The 666-nt window shown below is 51.2% G+C and overlaps 1 protein-coding gene across 1 annotated transcript; it reads right to left on the bottom strand.

The window, feature by feature from the left end:
• Positions 1-411: 411 nt before the first annotated feature.
• PHALS_09368 (uncharacterized protein) lies at positions 412-659 on the bottom strand (the record flags this gene model as incomplete). Its single annotated transcript, XM_024724853.1, has 2 exons — positions 412-579; positions 645-659. The coding sequence occupies 2 exons, from the start codon at positions 657-659 to the stop codon at positions 412-414; spliced, it is 183 nt and encodes a 60-aa protein (XP_024575688.1).
• Positions 660-666: the final 7 nt, after the last annotated feature.

Consider the following 666-nt stretch of genomic DNA (forward strand, 5'->3'; position numbering starts at 1 on the left):
TACAACGGCACTTCTTGCCTGCACACTTCCTGCCGAACTACAGCTCTCGACGTTTGACTTTCTCTCGTGCCTCTTCTCCAGACGTACGAAGCTTATCATTTTCAAAACTATTCCTCCGTGAAGGCAGTTTTCGTGGTTTGTCTGGTCGACCTTGCCCAAGCTTCCATCCAATCCCCCAAGTGACCCCGTCGCCCTACAAGCTGCACTACTTCGCGCCAACGGTTGGCACAATTCGCACCCGTTGTTGCAGCTGCAACTTCAAGAGGGCAAGTCGTCATCACTTATGCGAGAGGCCGGTCGAAGCAAAGACTTTCGTCTTGTGTTCGCAGCTTGCACCGGTTGCCGATGTCTGAGGGGGATCGTGGCCAACTGCTACCGAGTTTGTGGATCGATTTATACATGGGCTGCCAGCTATGGAGCTTCGGGGCAGTATCCCTCATCAACTGTGTCTTTATCGAGATTTGACTGCTTTATAACGTTCAATTGTGGGCACACAGGGAGTTCTGCACGGCCCTGTCCAAATTGGAGATTTGGCTCCACCTGTAGGCTTCGTTTCCGACGGAGTTGTTCACAAGTTTCCTGAACTATCCAAGCAAGACGTGAAAAGACTGCTTAGTAACACGACGTTCAATTTGCGGGATCACCCAATTTCCCATCATTGCGACG

The sequence above is a fragment of the Plasmopara halstedii genome (genome assembly GCF_900000015.1).
Source record: "Plasmopara halstedii genome assembly, contig: Scaffold_410, whole genome shotgun sequence".
In the NCBI taxonomy this organism is placed as follows: domain Eukaryota; phylum Oomycota; class Peronosporomycetes; order Peronosporales; family Peronosporaceae; genus Plasmopara; species Plasmopara halstedii.